We start from the raw sequence: 17,428 nt of genomic DNA, 5'->3' as shown, positions 1-17,428 counted from the left end.
AAAAAGTCTAAACGTGAGATACTAGAGTCATCTTTTTTGCTGTTTTAATCAGAGCAGTTGGTGCATGATGTGTTGACCCCAATCTTTCTGTTCAGAATTATACACACAAAAATCTTTATACTTTTGTACAGCTCTTTCATAGAGAGGATAGATAAAGACAGCTTTTCCTTTAAAAAGTGATAATCTAAAAAACAAGGCAGTGATTTAAATCTTTATTCTGTAACAAGCTGTAACACATTATCATCTATTTTCGGTTGGATGGTTGCTGTCATCCCGAAGATACCCCTGCAACAGTGCGGCGGCATCTGAGACTAAAGGATTCTGACGACCGGCCGGGTGGTCACTGCAGCCAAAGTACAATACAAAACAAACAACCGCGCTCCAGGTTGAGTAAACTGTCCACAGTATGTAGGTCTGGTAACTTAACGTTGTCAGGACTTTGGGATTCCAGGCTCAGTAACTAAGTGTGTTGCCTACCACAGTACTATTAAAGAATGGAAACGTTCTAAGGTTTAAAATCATCGAACAAAGCTGATTGGATTCAATCGCAGATTTTCGACAGAATAGCTTTTGTCAATGAATGAATGATCCACTGCTTCTATGATATTCCATTTTCTGGGAATTGTAATTATTCGTGCTACAGAGTAAATACTACCAATTAAAAATCAACACTGAGAAACTTTCAAACTGATATAACATGAGATCTTCAATAAGGAAAAATACTTGAACCCCCTACTTGTATTTGCAGGATTGTAGCTATTTTCGAAGCCCATGAAATTGGGTTTACTGGACTAAAATGCAAAAATTCATAATTGAACTATTCGAACAAATGAATATGCAGCACAATTCTACAAATAGAATGTTATAAAAAAACACTATACACTTTGCGTTGTATGCGCATTCAATGTCAATTACTCCAAACCTTTAGGACAAAACTTACCTCCCTGATTACATATACAGTACGACAATGACATAGTGGTAGTCTCTTAGTCGCCAACCAGACCAAATGGATTGCAAAGACCGTATCCAACTGGAAGGAGGAGCTTGTAATGCAATCCTTGGGTTGCAAAACGTACTTCCTCTGCCAGTTTGATACGGTCTTTATGCAACCTATAGATCTGCTTGGAGATTAGTAGTCTCTAGTGTAACAAGAGCTAGAGCAGATATGTGGAAAATATGTATCGATTCTACACATATCTTCAACTTGGATCTTGATCATGTAGAATCATACAATCTAGACAGAACTTTTACAAACATTGTACTTCCATGATAGTATACAACTTTAATGATCTGTGTTTCTGCAAATCATACGAAGGTGAATAAAGTAAGAACAGAGATCTGAATGGTTTTTGTCACTTTACTCCAGGATGGTGACAATGTCTACCCCATGATGGTTGCTGTGAACCTCGACCTTGTCGTCCCACACGAGCTTACGTAGGACCTGTGAGAAGGGTGTCCCAGACCTTCTCTCGCATGACTCTGTGTACTCTTCCTCGTAGATCCTCTTTAGGTTTTTCTTCCCCATCTCTGGACCGATGTTCTCATTCTCAAGGTACTCCAAGAAGTCTAGGCCTTCAGCGACAAGTGGGTCTTCGTCCCTATCGTCCTAAGAGCCCATACATACATGGGGTAAACTTTAAAGAAAACATTATGGACTGCAACAACAATTTATCTAACTGAGGTATTGTGGAACCATAAAAAGAAAGAAAAGAATAGCATAACTGGTGGGCATTGCAAATTCCCGGAACTTTAGAATGTCTTACCTCAGTATCAGAGTCTGTGTCTGATTGATCTTGTTCCTGTAAAAGATAAGAGTCTATAGTTTAAATTATACAGTTGTACACTACATACTTGTCATGACACTGCTATTGGTTAACTTTGCCTAACAAATCAATACAATGTACACTAAGATACCATTGTTTGGCAGATTGGAATCATGTCAATGCAATGTATTCAATTTGGGAATATCCCACAGAAAATGAAGCCCCATGATTGAGATAAAAGACCAGATGGCAGCGACCTTTTACAAGTGTCATGGTGGTTCATGGAGCAGAAAGTTGGATGATTTTCAAACTTTAACCTTACTGACCTGCAATATCAGATGGCAAGATCCAGAACTTTGGTAGTTCTTACCTGGCTATTAGATTCAATGTATGATTGATTTTGTTCCTGTAAAATAGAAGAGATCAATGAGTTAAAATATACTTGCCCACTACATGTACATGTACATACATAATGACGTCACTGTAGGGGTAACTTTGCCTAACTAATTAATACAATTGTAATAATAGTAACAATGTACCTGCATGATTGGATAGCAGGATCCGAGATAACCGTCCAGTTTACAAGTGGCGATTGAGACCGCCTTGCCCCCAAGAACAGCCTGTGTCTCTGCTCCGTCCCCAGCGAGGAAGCAGACGGTGTACAGGGCCAACTCGAACTCCGGGCTCGTGCCGACAAAGAAGCTGTCCCTGGTCTGGCCATCGTCTTGCCACTCGAAATCAATGGTGAGGATGATGCGGTCCTCACAATCATAGTGCTGAAATTGGCAATGTTTCAATTATAGATAAGTGTACATGTAAATCACTTTTGTAGCATTGAGACATAGCTTTTCTCATTGCCTCCATAATGTATATGGACTCCATATACATTTTTGTACGGTGGCTTTGCTTTCTTTTTTTTGGTGTCATAGACCCCGTTCACACTCATTTTTTTCAATCGCGATTGAAGTATAATCGCGATTGTTCGATCCGATCGCGATTGAACGCAAAGAAACGTTTGCGTTCACACTGCTTTTCGCCAAGTGGATTAAAGTACACCGTGATCCAATCGCGATTGAAGCACGATTGATTATTTATGCCCGTTCAAACCCATGCTGCGCCATGCCATCGGCGATCATCTGGTAAATGTCCCTCTTTCGGTGACATTTCCCCAGTTTGGTCTGCACCTCCTCTCTCCCCCAGATTGCGATGAGGACCCTGAGCTCCTCATCGTGCCACCTGCCACCAGCTGAAGTTGCTGACGGAGTTTCATCCTTCTTCTTGGGCATTGTTGACGATGAAAAATTGTTGTTGTTGTAAGAGAGCGATCTGACGTGTGTGGCTTGGGTTTGTTTTCCCGCGCGATGCGAACTATGACCCCAAGTACCCGAATGTATGACCTCCCACCCCCGGAACCAGCAGAAATCCCCGCCGATAGCGATGGAGTGAATCGTAGTTGTGTTCACACTCAAAATTTGATAGGATTGGATTGGATCCGATCGCGATTAATCCTCTCAAACTACCTCCGGAGGTAGTTACAATCCAATCGCGATTGGATCGTTTTGGATCGTTCCAATCGCGATTGGAAGCGTTCACACTGAAAAAATCAATCGCGATCGGATCGATTCAATCGCGATTATACTTCAATCGCGATTGAAAAAAATGAGTGTGAACGGGGTCATAGTTGTTTGAATACACTGTCAGTAGAGTGGCAGGAAATGAGTGGGAAGATGGTGTCATCATAAAGTTCAGACTTGTAGGAGTGACAGGAAGTATCAGACAAAACACTCATGGGATCAATGGAAGAGGTTGTTACTTAACAGGGAGGTATTGTTTTTGTTCTGTCAGTTTGTTTTCTCAGTATCTATTTTCCATGTGCTAGTTAAACATGAAAAAGGGGCTTCATCTTATTAGAAAACAAATCATCTATGAATGTTCTGCGTTGCTGAAATAAATGAATAAATAAACAACAATTGTTTGTGCAGTTATGAACTCATCTTCTGTCCAAATATAATGCCGTCATGTGGTTAAAAAAACACATAGGATGAAACTCAATGTCATCAATTGAAGGTTTACACCTTGTTGTCCAATTCACAGTTTATGGCAAAAGGGTGTCTGCATCTCTGTAACTAAATAGTGGGCAGAGGCATATTTCAATCCAGGTTCAATCTACCTAATATTGGTTTCAGCTGGGATTAAAACTGAGTTTACAGGATACACAACTACTAACCCTGCAGCTGCTGACTTGGATGTTATCAACATCAGCTTCCTCGTAGAAACAAAGCCAGTTGTGGAGGCCCATCATGTGAGAACAGCGCGTCTCTCCCACAAAGGTGTGCTCAAAAGCCGTGGAGGGGCTGTTGAGTTTAGCATGGACAAAAAAATTTTGTTTAATTATTAGCATGGTAGATAAATTTGCGTCTGTATTTGACAGCCTATACAACAAGCATACAGCCTTGAAGTGTAAAACCAAAGTGTAAAAAAAGACAAACCAGTAAAACAAAACAAAACAAAACAAACAACATAACAGCACCAGCATGATGGCCAAGATTAGTCCTGCCCTATATATTGAAGGTCTTGTTACACATCAGCACTTACCGCTGAACCCCGTCGCTGTGAGTCCTGGTGTAGGGTGTGAACCACATGTCGTATAACATGCCCTTGAACCCATTCCTACTTTCAGGCACACGTCCTGTATTAGTTTCATTCGAAAACAGATAGAGATTTTTGCAGGGAATCCTAGCTTTGTTGGTAAGTTGTTTAATTAAATACGATCAAATTTGCACCTTTCGATCTAACAAGCGTTACGACTGTAAAATTCAGGACATCTTGGTTGTGTTCAAGGATGAAAATCCTTATCCAGTAACTCTGAAGCTGATGATCTTACCTTCCTTAACCAAGAAAGAATGTGCTTCCTGCATCACCTTGGTATCTAGGCAACGATTAAGGAACGCCCGGGCATCGTTCTCCTCCTTCTCTGTCACATAGTCTGCTTGGTTGATGTCGTAGTTGTCCAGCAACCTCAGAAAGGCTACGCACAGTAAAATGATATGCACATTATTAAATACATCATTCTACATTGACCAGCAAGGCTGTCAAAGTGAAGTGAAACCCATTTCAATGAGTAATTACTAGTAATACGAAGTGTACTAGCATCCTAGGGGGCATTTATAGATTTGCGGTAACACTATTTGTACATTTTTGAAAAAGACGAAATTCAGAATAAAACTTGAGACTAGCACAAGATGAATAAAGACTCAGTTACAGGCAATTCAATACTGTCAAATGGAATATCATCATACTGCAGTTATTGTATGATGGGTAAATGACCATATCGTTACCTGTGTTATTGTTCATTGAACTGCACCAGTCATAGATAACAAGATGACAAGAGTATTAAGACAATAGTATGTTCATTTTTATGATATAAGCAGAAAATGACGGAAATACGTGTGCAACAGAACGTCTGTCGCATATTTCAAGGTTATGTCCAGTACACGGATGCTAGCGTCTACAATTTGATTTTCCATACTAACAATTTCAAGATTGCATTTTGGTAACTTTTTGGTGTCACAAGAAGACGTTTCAGTCTATCGCTTGTGCTCACCTTTATAAGTTGGGATTTCTTCCAAGTTTTGGTGCCTCACAAAGGGAAACAGTCTGTTGCCCTATGTCAAAAGCAGATAAGACAAAATGTAACTAATAGGTTATCTAACTACATGTACTTCCATGGCAAATGGAGGTTCTGTTTTGGGAGCGTTGGTGTGTGTGTGTGTCGACACAATAACTCAAGGTGGCATCGATGGATTGTCTTGATATTTGGTATGTGGTACATCTTGATGAGACCTTGAAAAATTATCATAGCAGTGTTTTCAATGTATCTTTTGTCCTGGACACATGAGATCAGATTGTTATAGGTTCGGGCCCCCTAGCAGTCAATTTTGGAACTGCGTGTGCATTTTTGTTAAAATCTTTCAAAGAAGATGACTGAAGAGAGGAACCATGGATTTCCATCATTTTGGGCATGCAGGCAGCTTAGAACACAACAGTGTCAACATTTCAGTTTATGATGCAAAAATCAAAACAGCTTCATTTGTTTTGGTAAGCCAAGCCAGATCATTTGTGAACATGAATGCTTTTGGATTCAAACCGCTGTGTTCTGAGCCACCTCTTTGGGGTGGTCTATGGTGGTTTGTATCAAGCCGGATTCGTAGAATTGTCATCATGAACCCAACAGCTGCATGAACCTGGTTTGCCAAACGGCTGGCTTACCAAAACGTCTTGATTTTGCATCATGAACGTGGTATTAGACAGAGATGTCACAATTAGATACAAGTTATGCAAATAAATGACTTGATTTGCACAATAAGTTAAGAAATACTATGATTCACGTTTTCCATTGAAGGACTTACAAGTAACACACATGATTTATGGCAGGTGGAACAGGCAAATATGGGCCTAATTTGCATAATCAATACGAAAATGCCACAACTTCGAAGTAAAAATGATGTACTGGGAATTTCATACTTGTGACATGTGTAACTTAGTTATAGGTGAACAGCTCCATGCAATTAGATTATGTTAACATATAAGTCATTTGCATAAAATCTACAAAAGCTCTTAAAATATTTCATGGTGGCATGAGGTTGCCAAACTATAGTTGTAAAATTCTGTATCTGAAACATGAATAAGATTGACTGCAATTGACATGAAATACATTTGTCAATGAGTTAAAGCCATACGTACCTGTGCGTATGGGTCTACGTCATAGTCTACCCCTTTCCTCAAACGATTATGGTCAAGACTCCACAGGGTGGAATAGATGTCAGACTGCACTTTTGTCTGTAAATAACGAAACATTAATACATTTGTCATACATAGTTTTGTTAGTTTGTTCAGCCAAATGTCACACAAATTTGCTTGATAATAGCTGCCAAAGGGTCAGCTCAAAATCACATAACTTGTGCACTACATCATGTGACCATCATTTGCGGTGAGGTTTGGTCCGACGGTTACCCGAGTGTTAGTCTTTGTGTCTGTTGTTCGACAATACTATCTTGAAATGTTCTTCCTATCTTCTTTTTCGATTATTATATTTCACCCCATACTATCATTTTTATTGAATAGACCATTGGGAATTGGGCTTTGGGAATTGGGATGGTTAACTTCTGGTAAGGTTGATTTGGAAAAGTCCATTTTTTTGCATGGGGAGGAAGAGGGAGTGAAATATGCTGTATTTGCTCCCAAATGTTGCCTTTCTTAGTACAGTATTACCAGTACCTGCTTCTTTTGGAATGTTTCCCACCCTGCGGCAGCCCCATCGTTTTCGTGTTTTCCAACCTGTAGGGAAAATAATTGGTACACACACATTACATTGTTGACAAGAGATTAACATATCACATCATGTGGATTGTTCTATTTACAATATCTCCAAATATGACCATCTCATCATGAATGAATATAGAAAAACTTTTTAGCTATGCACAAGGAAGCACAATTATCATACTTTAAGCTAGTTGAAACACTTAATCTTTAAATTTGAAGACAATGCTGAACAAGAGAGAAGAATGAAGTGGACTTAAATATGAATCTGTCTTGTTTTTATCCCTTGTAGATTGCACGGTAGCTACTGAAATGTTAACTTTGCAGATTAAAGCTTTACCTAAAATAAACCCTACCTTATCCTGTGGATGCTCACTACACGTTGGTTCTTTAGGAGTTGCTGCCGATGCGTTAGTCAGCGTGTGCCGCGCCAGGCCTCCTTTCATTGGGTGGAAAGTCGCCAAACATGTCTCACAGTAGGAGTTATCACAGACCAGGCAGGTTTTCACAGCGTCGTTCGGCGGCTCTTTGTCGCACATCTGACAAGGAACCGCCTTGGGGGCGGCTGTGTTGCTCTTTGATTCCCGGTAGCGGTCGACGATGTTCCGCAGCGTGGTGTTTTTGCGCAGTCCGTCCACTCCAAGTTTGGGAAGTTGGAACTCATGTCTGCAGCTGGGGCACTGAACATGCTATATGGACAGGAGGCATGGCGGAAATTATTTCTTTGCATTAGCAAGTAAATTTTGTGGACGACGGCCCATGCAGACTCCCAAGTGAAAAAGAAACATGGCGGGGAAAATCAAAACAAGATGCCTAAATCTTTAATAATCTTAAACTAAAGATTATTTATGGTCTCTTATTTGTTAATATTAGAGACCATAAATGCTGTAACAAGAATTAAAGCAAAACCTGGGTCTTTTTATTACTGTATGCTAGAAGTATAGAAAGTGACTATACATGTAGTAGCCTGGTATCACTTAATTGCAAAGCGGGCAGCTACACTCAAGGCTACCGCACTGCGCTAACAACTAGTACTACTGAACTACATTGCTTACGTTTTCATTCCTACAACTACACTCATGGCTCAAACCTCACTATAGTGCCACATCTGTTAGTACAATTGAGTGTACCACCTGACATATTTTCTCATTTTTGTGGCAATTTTTGTTGCAGATGCAACAAAATTTCTTGACTTTTTTCAAAATTAGGGTATAAGGGTCAATAAGGAATACCATGATGGCCCATATCTTAAATCATCTTAGGATTACATCTTAGGATGTATTATTCTGCAAAACCACAGTTTTCATGTTTAATATTGTTACCTTGGGTGCCACCCCTTGCCCATCAGATTCTGGAGGGGGTTTCCTCAAGGCTTCAGCAAATAATGCTCCAGCACACCTTTTACACAAGCTGTGTGCACAGGGTAGGAGTACCGGCTGTTCGTACAGGTCCAGGCAGACCGGACAGGTCAGTTCTTCAACCAGGGACTCCATGTTGTCTTACTCAGGTTCCTATAAAATAATCCAAGAGACGGCTAATGGTTTGTCAAAGAATGCATGAGTTCAAACAAACATGAATGACATTTCAAGCTCATTACACATCTCCAGCCATACTTCATGTCATTTTGGCACCCCCTCCTCTTGCCTCCCCGACGGGTTTGCGGAAAAGGCTGACTTGTCTACCTGGCCAGGCTACCCCATGGACTAACCCCAAGGGCAGCTGGGAGCAACATTACCAACACTGGAAGAAAAGTGGGAAGGTGTTGGGAAGACAAAGGTCAAGGTCAATTTTGGGCCCCTTGGCATGTGACCTTGACCTGGACCAGAACTTCCATTTTTAAAAAAAAATCTTTTGACCTGGATGTGCTATGGCATATTTGGTGGCTTGGGATGCAAGGAATAAGTGGTATAGGCCTGGGCTCCCTAGCAGCTTTTTCTGGAACTGCAGGGGCATTTTTGTCAAAATAGTCCAAGGAGAACAACTGAACAAAGGAATACTGGGGTTCCATGATATTTAGTATGCAGGTTGAGGTAGACAGAGATGAACATAATGAGGTGCAGATGTTTTTGTTTGTAAAGCATACCCGACAAACCGTGCTATGGTGTAACACACCAGGTTCGTAACAGTACAAGCTGTATATCTAGACAGATTTATTTGATCCACTCACACTGGACAGGACCCCTACCCTTTTGATAAGTGTGGTGTGGCTTTCCTCAAATACAGGACCTCTATTTTAACAAACTATCCAAGGGACGGCCCTAAACCAAACCTAGGCACTCAATTTCACCTGAGTGAAATAAGGAAATTTGTACAAGACGCCTTTCCCAAGGGCACAAAGTCAAGGGGTGTGTCTGGGTACTCAAACCAAGGACCTCTGAGTCAAACACCCTGCTATGCAATGACACAAATCTATGATGCTGTATTTGGCTTAGTAGCAACAAGTAAGTTATATCTTTGTTTCCTGGAGATTAAGGCCAACAACCCCATACATACCCTTGGGGTCAAGAACAGCCTACCTTGCCAGGTTGACACCCCAGCTGCTAGTTTCTGTAAACCCCCAAGACCCCCCAAACCATTCAAACCATGACCATGGGTCCAAACTTCGCTGTCTCGCTACGTATAGGATTTTGTTGCACTATAATCTATATTCTCCTTTATCTTCAACCATGTCAACCTTTACTCTGTGATGAAGCCTTGTAAAATGGATTAAAAGTGTAAATGAACATACAGCTTGGAATGCCTGTGAATGGCGGCAAAGAGAAACTACCGCCATATTTGTTTTCGTCATGCTGTTGAGGGCATAACTCTAAAGGCTGATTTCAAGTATAATCTAGTCCGTTTCCTTGCAATAATTACATAGAAAGTGCACCGACTGATTCCCAAACGGATATTGATAAAATCATTGCCCTTACCTGCTTGATACATATGAAATTGAACAATACATTACTCGATTTTGGGTGGTGTATTTGTCACCCCGTTACGCGGCACCAGGACCTTTCGGCACCTTGACAGTTTGGCCCGTAGCCAATCAGAGGACAGTTCTCCCCTAGGCCTAGAACTTCATAGGATGGTAGCCTAGAAGCCAGCCATATGATATATTTTCAGCGGTTCTGTAGCTCTCGGACCAATGTCTTGAATGTGTGTCTCGGTGTGTGTGTTTGTATTTTCCGGACTTTTTTTTAGACAGCAATAAGAATCACGAATAAAAGACAAATGTACTTATAGTAAGGATATTTGTTTTATTGGCAAGTCTGAAAGTAGTTAACATGTGTGCTTCGCAGTATGACACGTGAAAATTCCTTGCCACATTTTCTCTTACCTGTTGGTTAGCAGGCAAAGCCTCAAATCTAACAAACAACCTAGCCATAGGTCACATTCAAGGACATGTCCTTGGTCTATTCAACGAAGATAAACAATGCTGCATTAGGAGAACTATAACAAGGAACTACATATGAATGAATGTAGGTATCATTCGAAAATATTCGTTCTTGCTTACTGGGCTAAAATCACGCTAAACAAAACGAATGGCTCAACCATTAGAACACTTTAAAAGATGCGACAGTCAACAGAATGTCACCGTTTTTAAAAGACCCGGAAAGTTCATATAAGTGCATGTACAAGCAAATGACACGGCAAGTAGTTCTGTACTTTAACCAGTGACTGATGCAAACTTGAAAACACACTGGATCAAAACTATCACACAATGATAAGTGATCACTCTTAACCCCTTCAATAGGGAAAATGCTTGTTAAGTGTTACATTTGTGGAGTATATGCATCAATTAACGTGGCGAGATAGATTAAAGCGAGGTTTCTCCTTCCCGAAGATTTTCTCCAGCTTATCCGTGAAATTTGTTCTTCTTTGCCCATGTGCACCAACAAGTCTGTCTTTCTTACATTTACGTTTACAAATGGACTTGATTAATCAATCAAACAAAACAAAACAAATCAAAAGATATCCGATAATATTCATTGTCTATACAAGATTGTACACCGATGAAGGGATTACTCTAATGTGATAATACAATGACCGGTGTTCTTGATAAACTCTCAACATACATGTTGTATTTGGATTGGATATGCAAGTTACAAAGAGACAAGTTTCTAACCTCTTTTGGGAGATTTCACAGATCTTATTCCAGTTTAATCTTCAGGCAACACTGTTAACTTGGTTGTCATTTCAGATTAGCTTGCTCAAGAGTAATGGAAACTAGCATTGCACTACACAATGTGTCAGAATGTGTTTGACAATGGTAGGACCTTTTGTCATTACTAGTTTTTCATTTCCTCCCACTCACTGTTACACGTCTATAGCCTCCGTTGCAGACTCCTTCCGGCTGTTTTCTTTTTTCTTATATTATTGGCCAACAATAAGAAAAAATGTTATAAGAAAACGGTAACTTGAAAACGGCCGGGAGTTTGCAACGGAGACTAGCGTTAACTGCCAGGTTTCGTCCCTGCTTACAGTTACATTACTCTAATACTTTAGGCCACACACAGTCCTGCACCAGACTGAGACTACCCCCTTGGTCATACACAGCAAGACATGGAAATACCGGGCCTGAAAACTGTTGAGTTTGTGACGTGATGAGGGTGTGGTTTTGGTCATAATACGAAATTGTACCACCATCGTAGTCAAGCACAATCCCTACTTTTGTCAAGTGCTTACACGTGGGTTGCTCGTGCTGAGCCCCATCATGTGAGAACCCTTGTGCTCCCCCAAACTGAAACGCCGGCAAAGGGTCATGACCCTGAAATAGATCCTCATCCTCCTGAGCCTGAGCGGAAATAGACATTCCAACACAAGAGATGTTGTACATTTTCCCCCCGTTCAGATCATTTTGAACACAATCAGCTTGCATCATGCATTGTTTCCCTAAATAGTAACTATAGCCTACACCTAGCCCAAAATTAGAGCTACCCTCCACATTTACCTCCCAATAGTGCCGTCCTTCATATATGTCAACACCACCCAAGACGAATTGACAGGCAGGTTCGCTGCACACCTGACCGCCATCGAAGCCCCCGAAGGCACCGTAGTCGTAACTTCGAAATCCAGCACCAACATATGGCGTAGTAGTGATCGACATGCCGTCATCTCCCAGGACCAGTGGGTCTGTTGTCGAGCGTTTATTCGTAAGTTTAAACTGCAAACCACTTTCTGTGGGAGATATAGGGAGAGTAAGGATAATGTGCTGATATGATCGCGTTCCTCTTAGTAAAATCTTTATCATTCCATTTTCAACAGTAACTTATGTCTGTCGTCCATATGGAAGAGGCAAAAGTCTTTTCATTGCATTATTCTATGATAGTATTTACGTTTTTAAACGTTGATAGTATTTACGTTTTGAAGCGTAAATACTGTTACAGAATAATGAAATAAAGACTTAAAAGATACAACCACCCGCCAAGCGCAGCAGGCAACAAACAACTTCACAGCTTATTATGTACTAGGTGTTTTGAAGGAAATTTACCGCCGCGTGTTGTTGTGATGTTCACTGGTTTGGATGTAGCTTTCCCGGAAGCGTTGGCTGCAGCAACTATAACCAAATAGTCGGTGTTCTCCTCCAAATTCTGGAGGTGGATTGACTTGCTGGAGGAGGAAACTGTGTGCTGGAGACCTTTCTTTTGGTCTGCTCTTCCGTACCAGATGGTGTATTCGTCGACAGGTGTGTTCCCCCCTGGAGCCCAGCAGACGGTGATGTGATCACGACCAGTCGTGCACTTGTCGCTGAGAATCTTCGGAGGTTCTGGGACTAAACAGTGAGATTGAACTTTATTCACTGGTGACAATCATAGCAACCATGTCATTCAGGATATTTTGAGTGAAACTTCTGTCAATTTCAGCTCTTCTTCTGATCTAGCAACCAGTTACCCAGGTAGCAAGCATAATCGTAATTATGTTTAGAAATTATAGCTTTACCTTGCAGAAAGTCCAGTGACGACACCTTCTGTTCCAGGTCAGAAACCCCAAGAGTGTTGTGGCTGAACTTGTCGGTGGTGTTCAACTTACACTCCTCCAAAAATTTGAAGGCAGCGATTCTGCCAACACAAGAACAACATTACCCATTAGATGTAAGTTGCGACATCATTAACAACATTTCACCAACACGCTTTAATCATTGGTGCCAAAAGAATTTAAAGATCTGCATAGATTAACCTAGTTTTCGTTATTTAGATAGCTTAGAAAAATTTGTATTCCTTATGAAACTAGACAAGCCATATCTCATGAACCCTGTATGCTGCTTATTCACTTACAACTGCCTTAAGAAGCGAGAAGAAATTGAACATGTACATAGCGGTATTAATTAGTATTTAGATGTAGTTAGATATCAAATTTCTGTTACCACTGTAACTATTCTTCTGCTTGTCGCCATGACCTGTACTTAGCTCATCAGAGCATGAATGTGCAATAAAGGTCTTTCATTCATTCATTCATTCATTAACCGATTCCTGTTCTCTTTGTCTTATTGAAATTATAGTTCCATGTCCGTCATATTACATTACCAAGTGCGACTCAGCAGGTAGATAAATCTATCATTCGCCCACAGATGATCAGTGAAATATTCTTACCTGTCCTCAACCGAGTTGGATGCCTGTAGAAGAAGAAAAAGAGACTTTAATTATAGAATGTGTATTGACAGTAACGTGTGTGTGTGTGTGTGTGTGTGTGTGTGTGTGTGTGTGTGTGTAAACAAGGTAACTCAAGAACGGCTGGATAGATTGGTTTCATATTTGGTGCGTTGGTAGGCTGTGACAAAAGCTGGAAATGATAAGATTTTGGCCCCCTGTCAACTTTCCTAGGTACTGCAGATGAACATACGGGTTTGATATCTTAGACAACGTATGGTCACGATTTTGGTTGTTAGATAGCTCTTGTGGTCGAAAAGAAGTGACATAAGTTTGGGCCCTCTAGCAGCTTTCTTGGAACTGCAGGGGACGTGTCAGTTGCATACTTCAAAACAATGAAATTGACTAGTAGGCAACTTTGATGAAGACCAATATATTGGTGTGTTAATCATGTAAATTAGGACTCGATTTGCATAATAACTGAGGAAGAGTTATATTTCAATTGTGCTAAATGACATGTGCTTCATACTCACTACAAATGTGACTTGGTTCGAGAGGAAGACCAATGGATATAGATAATGCAAATCAAAACCTAATTTTCATAATCAACGAGAAAGCTGCATAATACCTTAATGGTAAATGATACATACTTCCAGCGTGTTGCACTTAACTAGGTAGGGGGTATGTGACTAGTTTGCATAGAAATTATGCTAATGAGCAGGAGTGTAAGCTACTTAAAGATGGTCACCGCCAGGCATAAAATTTACAAAAATTCTAGATATTTCATGGAGGTATGAGGTTGTCGAACATTAGCTGAGATATGATTTAGTAGGAAGCGCAAGGACATGACTTAAACCACAACTAATAGCAGCATACCAGATCGGTTGATGTATCTGACTGGTATGCTACTATCATAGGTTTCAATCATGTAACACAATTATTTGTTAGTTGCACTTACTAGTTGGGTTTCAAGCTAAGCTTTAAGATAACACCATGCAAGCCGTGTTAATGTTTGTAGTAACATATAGAAAGATAGTTGCATTATGTAAAACATTGTTATTGTACCTGTAGAAAGGTGATGGGATCCTCTTCATTCAGAAGTGCTTCAGCCTCTGTAATAGCAGCTGAGATGCCCGTCCCGGTGTTTGCCCACTGGACCAGCTGCTGGCCTAAGGTCCTCAGTTTCTGGTCCTTCTCTACGTCAACCTTTGACTGGAGCATACCTTTCCTCTTCACGATGGCTGCAACCAGGTTTTCTGCAAACACTTCCAGCCGCCATATGATGTTAACACAATTTTGCTGCATCGGCAAAGAAGATTAGAATGTATGTCATGGTGATTATATAAAATACAACCTTAAAAACAACGGATAGTTGAAGAATAAGATTTGATACAATCTCAAGTGTCGATGGACAGCTTGGCCTACGTATCATTTTCAAATAAGTCCAAAAAAAGTACGGTTGAAGAACACACTCTAATTACAATGTCAAGTTGTTGGGGTTAGCTTAAACGGGTAACTTTATAGATTATAGAAATGAAACATTACCTCAGTCTTTGTCATCGTCTCCTGGATTTTACCCACGAAACACTCTACTTCGGCGTTTAGCTGAATCAACCCCGCAACATGTCCGCCAACAGATTCCTACACAAAGCAACAATAGTGATGAAGTGATACAGTCTGTGCCATACCACATTTCTTGTGCCTCGACCGCTATGTATGGTTTTGATATTTTTGTTAATGACTTTATTATCTAATAAATCTAATTACCTTCTTCTGTTGGAATGTGTCCGACACTGAGGCGACCTCGTGGTCCTTGTGTTTTCCAACCAGTTTGCACAGAGAGCAGACAAGACACTCGTCTGTCTTACAGTACATGTTCACCTGGGGGAAAACATATTTTAGAGACGATCAGAAAATCTTGTATAAACACAATAGAATGAAATAATTTTGAATGAATTTTGTCTTGTTTTCATCCAATGTAAATTGCATGATTTTTTAGTCAATGTACATGTACTTATGAAGTATTGGATTTGCAGAGAATGGCTAAATATACCTTCTCCTGAGCATGCTCAGTGCACATCGATACTTTAGGAGTTGCTGTCGATGCGTCAGTCAGCCTGTGCCTCGCTAGGCCTCCCCTCATTGGGTGGAAAGTCGCCAAACACGTCTCACAGTAGGAGTTGCTACAATCCTGACAGGTTTTCACGGCGTCGTTTGGCGGCTCTTTGTCGCACATCTCGCAAGGAACCCCTTGGGGGGCTGCTGGTTTGTTCTTTGATTCCCGGTAGCGGTCGACGATGTTCTGCAGTGTAGTGTTCCGGCGCAGTCCGTCCACTCCGAGGTCGGGAAGCTGGAACTCGTGTCTGCAGCTGGGGCACTTGATATGCTGTGGGCATGACGAAAATTGTTTCATTGCATTGCTGATGTAAATTGGTCTGAGGCCGTATCTTACGATCTTATGATTACTTTCAATGTTGACAGAAATATGACCGCGTATATGTATTTGGTCAAATAATACAGTCTCTATATTGGCGTTACCTTGGGAGCCACACCTTGTCCAACAGGCTGTGGAGGGGGTTGTCTCAAGGCTTCAGCAAAAACGTCACCAGCGCACCTTTTACACAGGCTGTGTGCACAGGGTAGAAGTACCGGCTGTTCGTACAGGTCCAGGCAGACCGGACAGATCAATTCTTCAGCCAAGGACGTCATCTTACCTTACTGGCCCCTACACTTCAAGAGAAGAGAATAATAGTATGCATCAAAACCTACATAACTTCGGATGCGAACGCATTAGAAACTCATTACACTGCTCCAACATGTCATCATTGGACAACAATACAAGGAAACCTACTCTCTCCTTCCTAGCCACATCCGCCACGTTTCTAATGCCTGTAAGTTGTACTGTAGTTCAGGTGTGTGTTGTTTGGCGGTGATATGAAAGCCCCCTCCCCGCTCGGTGCACCTGATCAGATTTCATCAACAACATTCCCAGCGGCGCGTAAGGTCATGTGGTCAGGGTTTGGTTTACTTGGTTGTCGTAACTATAGTAGCGTTTGAAAACAGCTCTATTTCTTTGCCAAGTGGGTAATTTGTAAAACTATTACCGTTCTTAATGCCTATTTACACTGCCTAGTTAGTTGCACTGTGTAGTGTACCGCAGGTGTGTGGGTGGGGTTGGGGTTGGGGGGTCATGAAAGCCAGCCGCACCTGTGCACCTGACTGGGTTTCACAAATAACATTTCAAGTGACGTGTAAGGTCATTTGGTCAAGGTGTAGTTTACTTTCGATGGCGTTGACACTCATTTCAACCATGAGTAATGGTGGCAAATTGTACTCATGATCATATAGTAGTGTGGTAGCTTAGTCGTAAACAGTAACACTCTGAATCAAAAGTCCAATACTTGATTTTAGGGCACATTTGGATGAGTAAGATATTAAGTTACATTAACAAAGGTCTGGAGCGCATTCAATCTTGCTGAGGTTAACGACAAACAAAAAGGAAACATCCCATGTGCAGTGCTTCTGTGGCACAGTTTACCCTTCGTACTTAAACTTACACATATCGACAGTATTTAGGTGCAACGGGTTCGCATCAACGGGCAAAGTGACTTCTAACCTGAGCCTGCCACGGTTGATCTTCTTCCAAGAGTCGTAGCTGGTCGTTTGTAAGTCCTACACACAGCAGTACTTGTCTTAAAGGTCTAAGGAATGTCACGCAAGCGTTGAAGTAAGCTCGTTGTGGTAATGGTGGAAACCCTCAATCAGACTGGCAAGCGA

The 17,428-nt window shown here is 41.1% G+C and overlaps 3 protein-coding genes across 4 annotated transcripts in view; all 3 read right to left on the bottom strand.

Moving 5' to 3' along the window:
- Positions 1-17,428, bottom strand: part of LOC136435438 (uncharacterized) — a 58,241-nt gene that overhangs the window by 33,315 nt on the left and 7,498 nt on the right. The window lies entirely within an intron of this gene.
- LOC136435437 (uridylate-specific endoribonuclease-like) lies at positions 199-10,115 on the bottom strand. The gene is made up of 13 exons (XM_066428937.1): positions 9,995-10,115; positions 8,405-8,593; positions 7,439-7,771; positions 7,041-7,100; positions 6,507-6,602; positions 5,368-5,428; positions 4,648-4,791; positions 4,359-4,452; positions 3,991-4,117; positions 2,303-2,539; positions 2,134-2,169; positions 1,764-1,799; positions 199-1,606 (listed from the first exon to the last, which is right to left on the bottom strand). Exons 2-13 carry the CDS (start codon positions 8,573-8,575, stop codon positions 1,358-1,360), a joined length of 1,644 nt encoding a protein of 547 aa, XP_066285034.1. The 5' UTR covers positions 8,576-8,593; positions 9,995-10,115; the 3' UTR covers positions 199-1,357.
- On the bottom strand, positions 10,302-16,360 carry LOC136434411 (E3 ubiquitin-protein ligase Midline-1-like). The gene is made up of 9 exons (XM_066427200.1): positions 16,190-16,360; positions 15,705-16,037; positions 15,419-15,532; positions 15,197-15,292; positions 14,717-14,950; positions 13,655-13,677; positions 13,005-13,123; positions 12,556-12,837; positions 10,302-12,242 (listed from the first exon to the last, which is right to left on the bottom strand). Exons 1-9 carry the CDS (start codon positions 16,358-16,360, stop codon positions 11,554-11,556), a joined length of 2,061 nt encoding a protein of 686 aa, XP_066283297.1. The 3' UTR covers positions 10,302-11,553.

The sequence above is a fragment of the Branchiostoma lanceolatum genome, chromosome 5 (assembly GCF_035083965.1).
Source record: "Branchiostoma lanceolatum isolate klBraLanc5 chromosome 5, klBraLanc5.hap2, whole genome shotgun sequence".
Taxonomy (NCBI): Eukaryota; Metazoa; Chordata; class Leptocardii; order Amphioxiformes; family Branchiostomatidae; genus Branchiostoma; species Branchiostoma lanceolatum.
This window is presented reverse-complemented; position numbering and strand designations above follow the sequence as displayed.